At 44.3% G+C, this 16,489-nt stretch overlaps 1 protein-coding gene across 3 annotated transcripts in view; it reads right to left on the bottom strand.

The window, feature by feature from the left end:
• Positions 1-5,110: 5,110 nt before the first annotated feature.
• The window catches only part of RNF213 (ring finger protein 213), a 271,043-nt gene continuing 259,664 nt past the window's right edge, over positions 5,111-16,489 (bottom strand). For all 3 annotated transcript variants that reach the window (XM_073649777.1, XM_073649776.1, XM_073649778.1), the window contains exons 61-67: positions 13,645-13,825; positions 13,360-13,561; positions 10,731-10,808; positions 10,411-10,608; positions 9,331-9,420; positions 7,373-7,551; positions 5,111-6,178 (exon numbers count right to left, since the gene is read on the bottom strand). In XM_073649777.1, the coding sequence (XP_073505878.1) occupies positions 6,034-6,178; positions 7,373-7,551; positions 9,331-9,420; positions 10,411-10,608; positions 10,731-10,808; positions 13,360-13,561; positions 13,645-13,825 (1,073 nt within the window). In that variant the 3' untranslated portion in view covers positions 5,111-6,033. The remainder of the gene's footprint in view (positions 6,179-7,372; positions 7,552-9,330; positions 9,421-10,410; positions 10,609-10,730; positions 10,809-13,359; positions 13,562-13,644; positions 13,826-16,489) is intronic.

The following is a 16,489-nucleotide window of genomic DNA, read 5'->3' as shown; positions in this document are numbered from 1 at the left end:
CCCATAAGGGCACTAATCCCAGAGAATGGCCGCCCGAAGCAAAGGAAGCCTTTCTTTCCTTAAAACAGGCTTTCTCTTCCGCCCCGGTGCTGCATCGTCCGGACGGCAACAAACAATTCTTCCTGGAAGTTGACGCCTCCTCCTCTGGAGCCGAAGCGGTACTGACCCAAAAGTCGCCTTCCGGAAGAATGGTAACTTGCGGCTTCTTCTCCAAACTCTTCTCCTCTTCTGAGCGCAATTATTCTATAGGAGATCGAGAGTTATTGGCCATTAAGCTGGCACTTGAGGAGTGGCGTTACCTGCTCGAGGGGGCTCTTAACCCAGGAATAATTTACACGGACCACAAGAACTTGGCTTACCTCCAGATTGCCCAGAGACTTAACCCGCGCCAAGCCCGGTGGTCCTTGTTTTTTGCCCGCTTTGATTACGTTCTTCATTTTCGCCCGGCAGACAAAAGCATCAAAGCTGACGCCTTGTCCCGATCCTTCCTGGTGTCTGATCTAGAGGAGGAACCGAAGCACATCATTGATCCCGCCAGAGTAATGCAGGTGGCTCCTGTGAATCTAAATCGTCTCCCTCCCGGTAAGACGTTCGTAACAGTACCTGATCAGAAGAAGGTCCTACTCTGGGGTCACTCGTCTAAACTAGCTGGCCACGCCAGTCAGAAAAAGACCCTCCAGCTTATTACCCGGCATTACTGGTGGCCTACCCTGCACAAGGATGTAATAGACTTTGTTTCCGCCTGTGTGTTCTGCGCCCGCAACAAAGTTCCGAGACACCTGCCAGCCGGTCGCCTCCTTCCTCTTCCAGTACCTGCTGCCCCGTGGCAGCATATAGCTATGGACTTTATAACGGATCTCCCTGTCTCTGCCGGTTGTACGGTCATTTGGGTGGTCGCTGACCGCTTTTCCAAGATGGCGCACTTCATTCCCCTGCCGGGTCTCCCGTCTGCACCCGAACTGGCTAAAGACTTTATCCGCCACATCTTCCGTCTCCATGGCCTGCCCCTCCACATCGTGTCGGATCGTGGGGTTCAGTTCACCTCACGCTTCTGGAGAGCCACATATAAGCTGCTTGACGTCACCCTGGACTTCTCCTCCGCTTACCACCCACAGTCCAGTGGTCAAGTGGAGCGGATCAATCAGATCCTGACCAGTTACCTCCGGCACTTCGTTAATGCCCACCATTCGGACTGGGTGGATCTCCTACCATGGGCCGAATTCTCTTACAATAATCACGAGAGCAAATCTTCCTCCAAATCCCCTTTTTTTGTAGTCTTCGGTCAGCATCCTCGGATCCCATTTCCCGTCTCCACCTCGGTGGACAATCCGGCTGCGGAATCTCTCATTAGCGAATTCTCCTCCATTTGGGAGAGTACCCGATCCGCACTCCTTCAGTCGTCCGAGCGGATGAAAAAACACACTGACAAAAAACGCCTGGATCCTCCACAATTCCGTCCTGGAGATAAAGTCTGGCTCTCGTCCAAGTATGTCCGGCTCAAGATTCCCTCCTACAAGTTAGGGCCTCGGTTCATCGGCCCACTGGAAGTTATCAAACAAATCAATCCGGTGGCCTATAAATTGAAACTCCCGGCCAACTTACGGATCCCTAACTCCTTCCATGTATCTCTCCTCAAACCCGTGGTACTTAACTCTTTTTCCAAGTCTACAGGTACGCCCCCTGCTCCGGTTTCCGCTGAGAACGAGTTTGAGGTAGAGAACATTCTGGCCACCAAAAGGGTAAGAGGAAAGACCTTTTTTCTGGTAGATTGGAAGGGGTTTGGTCCTGAGGAGAGAACGTGGGAGCCCCGGGAGAACATCCATGCCCCTCTCATCCTTGATAAATTTCTGTCTGGCCTAAAAAAGGGGGGGCCTAAAGGGGGAGTTACTGTAGCGTCGGCGTCCCTGCCTCCTGCTAGGCAGGGACGCTGTTCCCCTCACCCCTCCGCTCCGTGCCCGGCGTCTTCCTCCCGCTCTGCTGGCAGCGCGCGCTGCTTCCCGGCCACGGTGCTTAGGGCGCGCGCGCTCCCCCTCTCTTAAAGGGGCCGCGCGCGTCGTCCTAAGGAGTCCCCGGCCAATGGCCGGAGGACTTCACCATATATAAGGCACCTCCTCCAAAATGGAGGTGCCCGAGCAATGCTGTTGCAAAGCCTTCACTCTGCTTCAGTCCTCAGGTTCCGCTACCAGTTATCTGCCAGTCACTTGCCTGTTACCTGCCAGATTCCTGCTTGATACCTGCCTGATATCCGCTTACCTGCTTTCAAGCCTGCGGTCCGACGGTCTGCCTTCCGACACCTGTCAGTCTGTCTATGGACCAGCCTGCCCGCTCACCTGGGAGCGCTCACCTGCTACCTGCCTGCTAGCCTACCTGGAGGCTCTGCCGTCACTTGCCGTGACCACCTGCCCGTCCAGAGACTCTTGCCCGCTCACCTGGGAGCGTCCACCTGCTATGTCTGCTAGCCTACCTGGAGGCTCTGCAGTCACTTGCCGTGACCACCTGCCCGTCCAGAGACTCTTGCCCGCTCACCTGGGAGCGTCCACCTGCTACCTGTCTGCTAGCCTACCTGGAGGCTCTGCCGTCACTTGCCGTGACCACCTGCCCGTTCAGAGACTCTCGCCCGCTCACCTGGGAGCACTCACCAGCCACCTGCCTGCTGTCCTTCTACCCAGAGACTGTCCCTGTCACTTGCCGTGACTACCTGCCCTTCTACCCAGAGACTGTCCCTGTCACTTGCCGTGACTTCCTGCCCGTCTTCCCTGGGAGCCACCCGCTTCCTTACAAGGACCACCCCCTTGTATAGTTCCACCTCCCAGACCCGTTACAGGTACCAATAAAAACGTCAACTTGTTCCGCAAAAAACAAGCCCACACATGACTGTCAGCCAAAGTATGGAAAAATTATAGCTCTCAAAATATGGTGACGCAAAAACGTTATTTTCCAAAAAAAAGCGTCTTTTAGTGTGACAGCAGCCAAACATAAAAACCTGATATAAATCTGGTATTGCTGTAATTGCACCGACCCGAAGAATAAAGTCGTCTAATCACTTATAACGCACAAGGAACAGCATAAAAAATAAAACCAAGTTGTTCATTTTGCATCCCAAAGATCGCAGTAAGGCTCGGCACACATTTATCCTGCACTCTGCGCTGAGAGCATACACGGGGGTTTCCGTGTAAATCTCTGAAATGTGTGATTCAGACAAAACCCCTGGCGGAAGATTCCCTATAATGAGGAAGGTTGAGTCACTGTGGACGCCGTCTGGCCTGTGATCCGGCGGTGTCTATCTTTTTTAAGTGTGCACAATTGTGCATTCCACCACAGTTTTGTGCACTTCTGAAAAGATGGACATCGCTAAACAGAGGCCAGAATAACTCCACTGCCTCATTAGAGTGAATGGATCCCTCGGATGTTTCATCTGAATCACATCATCGTAAGTTCTCAGTGTAGAGCACAGGATAAATGCGATCCCAAATGTAATGTAAAATGTTTCGAATAAAAGCTTCAACTCAATCCACAAAAAATTCCCCCACTAAGGTCCATCATCTGTCAATGGAAATATAGCGGGTTTCCACATTATTGATAGCACAAAGAGACTTTGGAAAAGATCTACGGCTCCTCTCTTCCCAAAAGAAATTCAGGGAATCCTGCTCTCTCAAATTCAAATGCCCCCCTCCCTTCTGTGTGTTTCTGGAAAACACCCATGGAGTCAAAATCTTCACAACACGTGTAGATAAATTCCTAGAAGGATGTAATCTCCATAATGGGGTCAATTGAAGTGGGTATTCTGCTATTTTGGCACTTAGGGGCTTCTGTATATGGAGACCACAAACTATTGTACAATAATTAATTCTCTAAGAGTCAAATAGCACTCCGTCCCTCCCGGGTTTCGCCGTGTGGCTAAGCAGTACTGTACATCCACATATAGGGTATTTCCACCTTCAGCAGAAATTGTGTGACAAATTTTGGTGTTTTTTTTTACCCATTTTCCCGTGTGAAAAACTAAATTTTTGTTGTTAAAAAGTAATTATTTTTTCTACACTGCCCAATGGTACAAAATTCTGAGACATAAACGTGGTGTCAATATCATCACTGCACCCTTAGACAAATTCATTCAGAGGTGTAGTTTGTAAAATGGAGTCACTTATGGGGGGTTCTGCTGTTCTGGCAGCTCAAGGTCTCTCACAGTGGGTCATGGTACCCGCAAACCTTAACAGTAAAATCTGCACTATAATATGGCGCTGCCTACCTCAAAAACAAATTTTGCAGTTAATTTTCTACTGTTATCCTTGTGAAAAAGAAAAATTTGGGGCAAAACCAACATTTTTGCGTAAAAAATGTATTTTTTCATTTTCACGGTTCAATGTTATGAAATTCTGTGAAGCACTTGTGGATTCAAGGTGCTCACCACACATCTAGATAAGTTCCCTGAGGGGTGTAGTTTCAAAATGGGGTCACTTGTGGGGGGTTTCCACTGTTTAGGCATAGAAGAAAGTCTCCAAACATGACATGGAGTCCGCTATCTATTCCAGCCAATTTTGTGCTCCAAAAGTCAAATGACGCTCTTTCCCTTCCGAACCCTGCCGTGTGCCCAAACAGTAGTTTTCCACCACATATGGTGCATCGACGTGCTCAGGAGACATGGTCCAACAAATTGTATAGTTCATTTTCTCCTGTTACCTTTGTGAAAATGAAATATTTGGGGCTAAATCAACATTTTTGAGGGAAAAAAGAAAAAAATTATTTTTGGTTTTGACTTGTGGTTTGTGACCATGCAACTTGGACATGTTAGTTACACTGAAGCAGTGCGCTTCACCTGTCAAACTGTGCGGATGAAAGCTGCAATGCAAAACCACAGCAATCCACAGTAAAATTACATGCATTTTTGCTGCTTGTCACAGACAACCACATGATCAGACAGTAACTGGTTTGCGCCCAATTTACTGCGCTGGTACGGTATTAGATATTATGTTGCATGGCAGATTCTATGCCAGTTGTGGCTTTACCGTCAGATGGTGGATTTCTAGAGTCTCTGCAAATGTACCCATCGTTATCATTATTAAGAAATAATCTAAAAAATGCTCTACGTGACAAAACAAATACCACAAACCAATTTTTGGGATATTTTTAATGGAAGCAAGTTGTAATTGGCACATAAAAAAAAAAATAATGAAGTACTAGAACTTTAGCAGGTGTTTTGTTAATTATTCACAGTTTAGTACTGTTGGCAGACCTCTTACTGAGGTAGTTGCTTTTTACAGGCCAAAACAATCTCGTGGCAGAGGTAAACCTACAATATATGGTTAAATCCTAAATAAACTGTGCATGTAAACTTTCTGTTTAAAAAAATGTTTGTATCAGTACTTTTAGTAATGGTGACCTGTCAATATCTATACAGGCTAAGCAAATAGACACAAGAAAGATCAGTAAAGCTCAAGAGTAGACGGCTGTTCAGAAGACTGATTATTTTAGATACAGTTACCTGATTGGCAGAGTTATAGTTCTCAGACCGGAAAAAAACAAAAATGTGTCCAGCACCTTATGTTTTGTTTTATGTGGCAGTTCTCACTGTGCTTGAATTATGGCTTGAGTCTTCGTCTGGTGGTAAGAGATGGTCTGATCTGTATGACATGATCGGTATATTGCAAGGTCTGATGGTCTATATGTTGTATGACATGGTCTGTGTGTTATATGACATGGTCTTCTCTCTACAAACTTAGTACTTGACAAGTTAATTTATGTAGATTTATGCTATGAAATGGTTTTTTTCCCCATGTATGACATGTTCTGATAACTGATATACATGATCTATGGTATTCATGGTGAATTAGAAAATCTGTTGCATAATGATTGTACACTTTATCGTAAATCCCTGTGTGTAATAATATCCCTATATAAGGTTGGTCCTGATTTTTATAAGTTTTCTAACAATTTTCATCGTTATAAAAAAGTAAAAAAAACATCCTGAGTAAGCAGCATTAGTGTAAAGTCTCTTAATCCAGGGAAGCTGGAGACGTCGCCGCAGTTATTAGGACTTTACAGACGATCCCACTTCTTAGCGGCAGCGATCTTCCAAGCGTCGATGCAATGGGCAAGTGCAATCTGCTCTGGAAAGTCTTCTTCCAATTCAGGGAAAGAGGCATTTTTGGCATCAAGAAGAGGTCCGAGTACATCTCTGAGGCTGCAAACAAAAATGTCACAGTTTACACAACTGATGAAACATAAGGGGCAACGGGTTACTACAGGTGCATTCTTAAAAAAAGTTGCAGGTAGGTCTATGTGATAAAGGAAAACTAATACAGTCACTGGACTTCCCTGATGCTTCCTGCTCAAAAAGCTAAAGATTTAGAGCCTCTTGTAGGAAATAATTAAACTGGTGACATATAATAGGCCGTTTCGATTTCATCATTGTAATTCATTCAGTGTCCGCAAAATATGGGAAACCTCCCGCTGCACACGCTTACTGATCGGGAGCGAGCCATCCTAGAAACACTAATTTCCTGATCATCGGCCAGTGTTAACAGGCAGCCAACCACTTGAAGAACGAGCAAAACGCTTGTTTATCGGACAAAGCAGCTTAAAAATCATCTTTCCGGCATCACATCATGCTGCCGAGAACTGTGACAGTCTATGCACACACCGATCAGTCGCCCGTCTAATCAGACTATGGAATGACTGCAGATCAACGTTTATTGTTGAGGATCGCAGGTTCCTTACAATCAGTGTTCGGCTTCTGTAAATGTACCTAACTCATGCAGTGATCAATTAACTAAACATGTTAATAGCAAAAATGTCTAATCCTTCTATCAAAGATTTGTTGAGCTGCTGACATACAGATACAATAATGGGCCGACTTTCATTTAATGTGTTTGGGCATTGTATGTCACATTTAAAATGTGTCCTGCAGATACACAATTACATAAGAGGAAGGAATTAGGAATTCTAGATTTCTCTTGCAGGCTGGGGCTACACAGCGACGTGTTTAGCAGTGACACATTGCAACATTGGATGTGATCATTTCCTATGGCGTTGCATTGCGACTGAGATACAGAGTTGTATATGTTTCCAAATGTGTTGTATTTTCTGTCGCTGGTCGCGAGACAGTAAGTTGCACAGTTGTTTGTGTTGTGTGACACGTCACCATGTGGCCCTAGCCTTAAACTATGAAAGGGGCTGGCGGACTGCTCATTTCATCAGCTAAGCCAGCCCCCTTCTCTGTCTATGCAGTGGGGATGACAGAAAATAAACCCTTCCTTTTGTCAAGGAATGGGTGCCAAACTCAAAAGTGAGGCTGATAGCGGAAGATCGGTGCAGATCTATTTGAATTCATTTGCAAGTGAAGATCCCCTTTAAGGAACACTGTAATGTCACTTACTCCCAGGTGGATTTAAAATCATCAGCGCTGTTTGTCTTCTTTAGTTTTATAGTGATCATCTCATGCAGTTCAAGCAAAAAGACATTTGTTCCATTTTGCTCCAGGAATACATTGAGTTGTTGCCGCCCTTCTTGGTCCAATTTTGTTTTATACACTTTGTCTACATCAGCAAAAGGATCCTGAAAAAGCACAATATTAGAGATTATTTAGTCTCCTTCATTTATTTAAAGTGTTGTCTTTAGTATAGGTCATCAATATCAGACTAGGGGGGGTGAGTGGGGGGAGTCCGACAATCAACCCCCCAACCTATATGCTCCGTCAGCGACCAGATGTAAACAGTGTACAGAGTGGAACAGCGCGGCTCCATACATTGTTTAGTGGCCACTCACAGGTACTGCATCTTATCTCCCAGTGGATAGAATATAAGGTGTAATACCCCGGGAGCGGCCACTATACAATATATGGAGCCGCACAATTCTGTCTCAGTGTAGTTTACATATGGCCACTGCCTGAGCAGATAATGGCTGGTGGGTGGGGGTGCTGGATGCTGGATCCCCATTAATGTGAAACTGATGACCTAACAAATGTCAGTTGTTAGTCCCGGACAACCCATTTAAGAAGCACTGAAGATCAAATCTTAACTAAGGATGAGCGGACCTGTGGAAGTCCAGGTTCTGGTACCAGACCTAAACTTTATTCCAAAATTTGGTTCGGACACCAGAACTTTACCCAAACTTGAAAACAATGGGGACCCAAACTGTTGATCTGGAAAATATTCTCTCTCTCCTTACAGACTTCCCCCGAAACTCCAAACATTGCAACGGACTTCTGAAATTGTGACAACACAGCTTCTAATCTTAATTAGCCAGATCGCTAGATTTGTTAGACCAAGAGAAATACACTATTGTGTTTGTGTTGACTTTAGAATTTATGTGTTTTTCTTTGGTGGGTCAAGAAGGACAGACTAGTATTTGTATAAACCTGAATGTTAACATTTGAGTTGATATTTACTGCAATTTATTGTATGGAGGGCAGCGACTCAGTATTGGGGAACAATGATGTTTATAAATATGCTAATTACATATTGTACTAAGCCAGCTAGCTGTTGATTTAAAGAGCAGGGGGATACAAACTAAGAAAATTGATTAAATGCTCAAACAATGAGACCTGAGCCCAGCACCTTTCCCCCTGACCTGTGAATGATGACCTGAGCCACAGATGGATATATATAAAAAGGGATTTCTATAGTGCTGCTAGCAGATTGGTAGTATGGCTCCATCCAGAGACACACAGATTTGGATTCTACAAAATTCCAGCCTAAGGGTACACGGCCCTAGCTGGAAGGATACAGATCTGCTCCATTGACCATCAGAGAACCCATGGATGAATTTGGGCGAACCAGGTTGGGACAATGAGGTCACCTGGCCCCATGGATATGTTTGGGGTTGCCAGATTGGGACCATCTGGTCACCTGGAATCCATGAAGACACTCGGCGAAAGCCAGGTTGGGACAATGAGGTCATCTGGAACCCATGGAGTTGTTCGGAGAAGCCAGGGTGGGACCCTCGGGTCTCCTGGCCTTGTACCTCAATGGACTGTCAGCTCCTAAGCTTGCCACTACCTCCTCTCTGTGGGTGTCCACCCAAAGCGAGGTGCCACTGGTTGAGGTAGTTGGCCCTGGAAGTCCCAAAGTCGCAGCTGATCTATTCCCGACGGGCCAGCGGAAGGGTGAGACTGTGTAATTTTGCACCATCTTGGATATTTGCTGGGACTGTTCTATATGTTTATTGTCTGTTTGGTGGGTCAATAAAATATTGCCACACTGTTTTACCCTCACCCTGTGTACACCTCTGAGTAGTATTATGCCCACGGGGCCTCACATCCGTGTTTGGCGATTAGACACGGACACTAAGTTCGGGTTCGTTCATCTCTAATCTTAACATAAAGTTACATCTTACTCTTTTAAGGCGTAGAAGGTGAGCAGACTTCAAGGCGGTGAGTAATTGCCAGAGTGCGATGGTGTTCTTCAGGTAGCAGCGTTTCAATGCCTGCAAACAATGCAGAAGATTATGTGCAAAAATGTATTTATTTTTATTTTTTGCATTCACATTAAACTATATGTACTTTATTTTAAGAATGCCTCCACCTGTTACATTAGAGTCACTCCAGGCAAAGAAAGAAATATTCAGTATTTGGCTAAAGTCATAGATCTCTGTAAGCCCCCACAGATACTTTTACCTTACTGGTGCTATAATACAGATCCCTGTTGTTCCCTACTAGGTCCTAGCTGAATCCTGCTCTTAGAAGAGGGTATGGTCCCACATAGCAGGGGCAGAAAGCTATGGCCACACTGCCACCAATCACTGGGCTCGGCAGTCTTGTGTCGTCTACATCAGAATCATCCCTTTACAATGTAAATATCAATGCTGCCTACAAGGTACTGCTATAAATACTAGTCTTACATTTTCCTCTGCCTTAGTCTAAGGCTGCGGTTACATTAGGCGACATGGAAGCCGATCAGAGGTTGTTTGACAATCTGTTTAGACAGGCTGACGGCACTTCCCATGCACAGAGTGATCAGTAATTGAGCGTTTTGTGCACATATTCCTCCACTATTCTCAGCAGCACACGGCCCGTGATGAGCTTCCGAGAATGATGGCTTTTAGCAAGTTTAAAAAAAACAACATTTCACCTGACAAAGAAATGTTTTTCTCGCTTGTTGGGTGTTTAAAAAGCATGATTATTGGGAAACTATCATCCTAGGAATGCCCGATCCTGATAATCAACCAGTGAAATGCTCTCTTAGTTGTGGGCACCTGCTCTCCGACGTGAAAAAAATGGAGACCCGAAGGGATGGCGGATTTTTTATTTTTTGACTGAAGTGTTTCTTTAGTAATGCAGGCTATGAATTTGTCAGGTCTTGAATACTGCAAAGATGTTTTTTGCATTACATAGCCACAATCCCGGTACCACATGAAGATACACTTCTTGTAGAGCAGTTACTGTATATCTGTGTATAACACGTGTATACCACTGACCTCCAGGACATGAGCGCTGCTCTGGTCTTTCATTTGTAAGACATCCTCAATGTACTTTGTAATGGGAACTTCTGGATCTCCTCCAGACATTGACAGGAATCCCAACATGACATCAACGATGTTTATGGCCTCGCAGACATCGCTGAAGGTATTCAGGTCTTTGCTTATAAAGTCTATTGCGGAGTTTGGTAACGAAATCTACGGGAACATACAAATTCATTTTCAGTTAGAAATAATCTCTGAAAATAATTATTTATGAATTAGAATTTATCATTACTGTTAATTCCTTTTTTCGTTGCAAAATCCGCACAATACTCTACCTGCTCGAGCTTTTTCCTTACGTCCATGAATAGGTTTTCATAGTTCCGGTCTTGGGTAGATATAATTGTCGGCAGACCCTACAATATCCGAAAATAGGAAAATACATAAATGGTAAAAAAAAAATAAAGCAAACCTAAGGATTCATGTTGTCAAATCATATATCTAAATCTAAAACCCTAAAACCAAGCTCACAAGATCCTCACGCTTCTTTCTACAGTAGTGGCCGTTCCTAGGATCCTTTTTTTTTTTTTTTTTTAAATGTGTGAAATTTTGTCCTAACGGTGTCACCGAGATGGGGACGGGTCGCCTTAACTCCTGTAAAACCTGAGTCTTTCCTTGTAGTATTGCTAAAGAGAATCTATCTTCTCTCCTCACGTCTGTTTTACTAAATTATTTTATTTCCCATGAAACAACAATTCTGGACTGTTTTAAAACAATTCTGTGTGGTTTTGTTCCTGTTATTCCCACTATAAATGTAAGAATAAGCTGACAAGTGGATGCTTTCAAAACACAGAAGTGTTAATAGTTTATTTTTATCAATTAACCCCCTTTTTTTTTTTCATTTTGGTTTTTTCCTTCCCTTTTTCCAAGAGCTATAACATTTTTATTTTTCCATCCACATAGCTGTATGAGATCTTATTTTTTGCAGAATGAGTTCAACGACTCCATTCATTTTACCATATAGTGTACTGAAAAACATGAAAAAAATTCCAAGTACGGTGTAACTGCAAGAAAAAGAGCAATTTCACATTTTTTTTTTGTTTTTTTATTTATCATGTTCAATAAATGCTAAAACTGACCTGGCAATATGATTTTCCAGATCATTACGAGTACGCAGATACCAACCATGTTCAGATGTTTTTTTATTTTAAGTGGTGAAAAAAAAATCCCAAATTTGTAAAAAAAAAATGTTTGCTTTTGTCGCCATTTTCCAACACCAGTAGCGTTTTCATTTTTCGGGATCTAGGGCTGTGTGAGGGCTTATTTTCTGCACCTTAAGTAGATGTTTTTATGGATACCATTTTAGGGTAGATACAATGTTTTGATCACCTCTTATTTGGTGTTTTGATCATGTCGCTCTCCGCAAGGAGAAACGTTACGTCTTAGATTTTTTACTTGTTACGCTGTTTACCGATCAGATCAATTGTTAAAAACTTTTTTTTCCACACTTTTCACTGACTTCAATAGTCCCCTTAGGAGCCTTGAAGTTGCCATCTTCCGATCACTTGTGCTATACATAGCACAAGGGGTTAAAAGATTTGTGATTAGTTCTCCAAGATGTTTGGAACAACCTCCCTGCCAAGTTCTTTCACAAACTGTGTGCAAGTACTTAAAAGAATTGACGCGGTTTTGAAGGAAAAGGTTGGTCACCAAATATTGATTTAATTTAGATTTCACGTTTGTTCATTCACTTTGCATTTTTGTTACTTGGTAAAAATAAACTATTAACATTTCCATTGCTGGAAACAGTCTCACTTTGCAGCTCTTTTTCCACACCTGACTAAAACTTTTGCACAGTACTGTATATGAGAACGTTGCTTCTTGTTGGTATTTAACTATAAATTGTAGATGAGCGGGGAAGGCTGCATCACTCGTAATAAATTACCATTGGGCTGGTTTCATATGTCCGAGTTTCACCGTCAATGTCTGAACTGCGATTTCCAGACCAGTCATGGGTCTGCCCGACTCCAACTCAACAGCCTCATATATGCCCATGACACTGTTGAGTTCAGAATCCCACACCTGGTCCAAAAATTGTGGTCTGTACGCACGATTTTACCCGGCCTTAAGCTGAGTAAGACATAATGTGGCTATATAGTGAGAAATCCTGGTTGACCCATTTTTTATGCTGTAGCCAACAACCTTCAAAATGCCCATTTTTTTGCTCTTATTTTATTTCTGCTGCTCCTGAGTATTCCATTTTTTTTTTTAATCCAGAGATATAGGCCTTTTTAGTTAGTGCTAGTTTTCATGGTCTCCACAAGGGGGCGTGGCTCAGTGCTATAATAGAGGAGCTTAAAGACACGCCCCAGAGGATCCTGTGAGCCACGCCCCCTCCAAAATTAGCACAAAATAAAATACCCCCTACCTTTGGATCCATATATTATATAAAAAAAAAATTCAACTGCACATTCAGAGGAGCACTGGGAATAAAATATGTGCAAAAATAGACCACTTAGGATCTAGTGACACATTTTTTTTAACTGGTTTGTTATTTTTTATAGTTGGGTGTCTGCCTCCTAGTGACATGGAGCTAAGATTGAGTTGCCTAATGTCCTAAGATTGGGTATAGGTTTGACACTTTTTTTTCACCTGGTGTCATGTCTCCTAGTGCCAGGGTGTATACCTAGGTGCTAAGTGCTCCTGTATAATTAACAAGACAATGACAATTCCTCCAGGAACTTTCCTCACTTTTACATTTTGTAAAAGAATTAACCAGAGTTGAGGGATGCAATAGAGGAAATGAAGCTGTGCTCCTTTTTGGTGCAGACGTATGAAATATTTACACAGAGGAATAAAAAGTTTATTCTATTCAGTAGAATAGGATTTTAGAATAAGCTTCATGGAGCAACTAGAAATAATGAAATGTGAGAAGCTAAACCCAAACATGATCATCCCGCTACTTACAACCATGGTGATCAGAGGTTTTCCTTGAAAAAATCTGCTGCCAATTTGCTGCTGGATCTTTGGAAGATCAAATTCTTGCAAGGTCTCCTTCCCGCTCTCCAGCGTGTAATGGCAATTGGAGAGGATTATAGGTACAAAGTCCTTCTCCATTTCATAGTTGATGACATGCAGACTTGTTACATCCGAGGATTTAATGGAATACCTGAGGACAATGGTTATAAAGTGAGATATGTGGCCACCGCTCACAGTCATAACCCACCCACAGAGAATACAGACGTTCCGTACTTCTGCTCATTGGCGGTATATTTTCCCAGTGCGTATATAAAGCTGTTGTGCAGAGCAATAAGGTAGCTGACGAGGGCCGTGGCACACAAGCCGTCTCCTTGCCGACGGGGAAGAAGATAGGTGAATTTACTGTCCATGGTAAGGACAATGTCGCACACATCAGCCGGTAGTTTTATTTCACCTAAAACAGAAGAACAGGATGAGAAAGACTAATTTATTATCAAAAGCTACATAGAAATAAGCATTATTTCTCAGGCGCTTCACTGGAGGACACCGGAAACCATGATTGTACTCTGCTGCTAGGAGGGGGATGACATGAAGAATTACAACCTTAAGAAAATAAATAATCTCCTCCTCTCCCTACTGGCAATTAAGTTATTTAGTTCTAAGTGTCACTTAGGAGGCAGACAGGTCTGGAGTCTCCAGATCGGTTTCTGCCAATGGTGTTTTTTATTTCTTCTAATCTTTTTTGTCTCCCTTAGATAGAGTAACAGAGAGGGGTGGGCACCTCTGTTTTCCCAACTGAAAAGATGGAGACCACAGTCTGCTAGGGGTCAGGCCGTGTCCTCTCCTAATGAAGTCAGCGTTCAGGTACTGGTGCAGACATTCCTTGCGCTTCTTCTTTTGTCCGTCTCCTCTCCCAGAGCGTTGTACATTCCATGGTGCAAAGAATAAGCCGAAGATCATCTCCTAATGGATCATTGATGGATCAAACCTTTTAGGGACAGGCGAGTAGATCTTCTCCCTGCAACCCGCTGCGTTGCACTAGCTCCCGGCCACATCTTCCACGGCGCTTGCTCCTTTACTTTCTGAGGTTGTTTTTCTCACTACCTTTTTCAGTTTTCTCTTTACCTTGGGGTCCCTCTTGGCTCCATCGCCTCTCCAGTCCCTCCTTGCCCTCCTGATGCCTCAACTGGGGTCAGGGCTCAAATTTTGTCAGTGGCTAAGTTGAGGCCAAGCCGGGCAATGCCACCCCACTCTCAGCCAATCAGGCCCTTGCGTAAACTATTCTCCTACTCTGCAGCATCCCCGGCCCTCCTTCTTCATGGGTATCACCATTTCCTCATTCTGCAGCGTCCCCTAGCCACATCAACAATCTCCAGCATGATCCCATAAGTATAAATTCCATTGCTCCTGTGCCCTGGACCATCCCTCCAGTGCTCCTCTACTCCTCAGACCAGGACTCCGATACTGGTAGACTGCCTGCCCCTGGGAACTGACACAGTGGCCCCTGGCAAGGGGCTTATCATCCTGGCACCCATTACCCCTTTCCTGCCTGTCACTACATCCTTCTTTTTTTCCTTCTACATCTACTCTACTATGTCAGGCCCCAGCCCCTGCTGTTCATACATTTTACCTGTGCATACTGAGTCGGAGGTGGGAGCGACAGGGTGCAGGCAGCACAAATTGCAACAATTTGGCCCAACGGGATTCTGCGTTGCCTGCACACAGTCACCCCTGCCTTCAGCTCAGGAGCACACCCCATGCGATGAGATTGTGGTCCCCCAGCATACGCCATTAACCTCTCTCAGTCTACTTTAGATGTGCTCAAAGTATTACAGACCCTGGTCACTATCATGGAGTGGCTACCCATGTCTACTATGGCATTGGGTACTACAACCACTGCCCAGAGTCGGACCCACCAGCTACTCCACACCATCATGGGAGAGCGCGTCAGCGGTCAAAATGGCCTACAGTGAGTTCTTCATCCCGTTCTCTGTCTCTCTCCATGACTCCGAGACCACTCTCAACATTAAGCTCATCCTTCCTTGTGACTCAGTTACTTCAGGTATCGGATCGCAACTCTGATTCAGACTCAGATCTGGATTCTGATCAGGCTCTAAAACTGAGAGACATGCTTGACAGTCTTGTCTGTGCTCTGAACCAATGCCAAAACGTGAAGGAAGTGGATCCCCAACCCCCTGCAGACTCTGTGGCCCTCAGGAGGGTCAGATGTACTGCCAAACGCTTACCTGAAAAGTGTCCATAGATGGAAACATATATAGACATTTTTTTTCTTTTCCAGTGGATCTAATTGCCACCTGGTCCGCTTCTCCTTTGGTGGACCCCCCTGTGTCTAAGTTATCAAGGATAAAGATCCTACCATTCTATGATGCAGCTTCTCTAAAGGACCCCACAGATCGATGAATGGAATCCATGACCAAGTCCACATTTAAAGCTGCAGGATTGGCCATGTGCACAACCTTAGCTGCTACATGGGTTACCATCTTAGTTACGGCCTGGGCAAAAAACATGCGTGAAGGTGTCATATTCGGGTCTCCATCGTCCAAGTTGGCAGACCATGCAGATCAGATTGCCCATGCGGGCAAGTACCTTTGCTTCGTTTCTCTTGAAGCGGTGAGCTTTTCTGCTCAAGCTTCAAGCAATGTTGTAGCTAGCCAACTTATCCTCTGGTTCAAAGCTTGGAATACTGACCACGCATCAAAAGATTACTCACAAGCCTTCCCTTCCGCGGCTCTCATCTTTTCGGTTAAAAGTTTGACAAGGTCATTCAGATGCCACAGGTGGGAAGTGCACCCTGCTCCCACAGATGAGATATACTTGATCTTTACCCAACTGAAAGCCTCATCAAATAGAGACTTACTTCAGAAAAAAAAGAGACCATCCTTCAAGCAGACTATTTACTAGTGTCCATGCAACCAGTCTGCCATGTCTTCACGGACCAGAAGCAACAAGTTTTTCTCCGCTTGACAGGAGAAAACACACCATGGATTCTTCTTCGGTTGGGTGGCCATCTGCTCCTGTTTCAGGACGTGTGGCTCTCTGCAGTGATCAAGGCACAGAAGCCATCCTCATTTTGTATTTACCATCGTACTTGGTAGTC

Source organism: Phyllobates terribilis, unplaced genomic scaffold (genome assembly GCF_046119375.1).
Source record: "Phyllobates terribilis strain yellow unplaced genomic scaffold, ASM4611937v1 Scaffold_10__3_contigs__length_209671492, whole genome shotgun sequence".
NCBI lineage: Eukaryota > Metazoa > Chordata > Amphibia > Anura > Dendrobatidae > Phyllobates > Phyllobates terribilis.
Note: the sequence above shows the minus strand (reverse complement) of the source record. Positions and strands in the feature narration are given on the sequence as shown.